The 724-nt window shown below is 48.1% G+C and overlaps 1 protein-coding gene across 1 annotated transcript in view; it reads left to right on the top strand.

Moving 5' to 3' along the window:
* The first annotated feature begins 203 nt into the window (after positions 1-203).
* Positions 204-724, top strand: part of TPH2 (tryptophan hydroxylase 2) — a 99,786-nt gene continuing 99,265 nt past the window's right edge. The window contains exon 1 of the mRNA XM_011978503.1: positions 204-449. Coding sequence (XP_011833893.1) covers positions 345-449 — 105 coding nt within the window. The 5' untranslated portion in view covers positions 204-344. The remainder of the gene's footprint in view (positions 450-724) is intronic.

The following is a 724-nucleotide window of genomic DNA, read 5'->3' as shown; positions in this document are numbered from 1 at the left end:
CCCTTATGTATTGTTCTCCACCACCCCTGCCCAGAAAGCTACTCGACCTATGAAACAAATCACATCATGAGCACAGATAACCCCAGGCTTCAGGTCTGTAATCTGACTGTGGCCATCGGCAACCAGAAATGAGTTTCTTTCTAATCAGCCTTCCATCAGTCTCCAGTCATTCATATAAAGGAGCCCGGGGATGGGAGGATTCTCATTGCTCTTCAGCACCAGTGTTCTGGACAGCGCCCTAAGCAGGCAGCTGATCGCACGCCCCTTCCTCTCAATCGCCGCCAGCGCTGCTACTGCCCCTCTAGTCCCCCCTGCTGCAGAGAAAGAATATTACACTGGGATCCATGCAGCCAGCAATGATGATGTTTTCCAGTAAATACTGGGCAAGGAGAGGGTTTTCCCTGGATTCAGCAGTGCCCGAAGAGCATCAGCTACTCGGCAACTTAACAGTGAGTACTACGTACCTGGCACTATGGAGAAGTATTTTCTAGGGTAGTGACCATCTTCTCCTCACCATATGAATCCCTCTTGTAGTGTAAGTAAGCACGCACACCTCAACTTTCTCCTTCTTTATAAACTCTCTACCCTGCTTTCCTCCTGTCTGCCTTCAGTCTTCCTCTTCTCTCCGTAAGTAAAGCGAGTGTGCCAATCACTGCGTGCTAAACTTTTTTTCCGCAAAGTTTATAAGTAAGGAGTTAAGAAGTTCCTGAACATTAAGAATGAG

The sequence above is a fragment of the Mandrillus leucophaeus genome, unplaced genomic scaffold, assembly GCF_000951045.1.
Source record: "Mandrillus leucophaeus isolate KB7577 unplaced genomic scaffold, Mleu.le_1.0 Scaffold196, whole genome shotgun sequence".
NCBI classification, from domain to species: domain Eukaryota; kingdom Metazoa; phylum Chordata; class Mammalia; order Primates; family Cercopithecidae; genus Mandrillus; species Mandrillus leucophaeus.
Note: the sequence above shows the minus strand (reverse complement) of the source record. Positions and strands in the feature narration are given on the sequence as shown.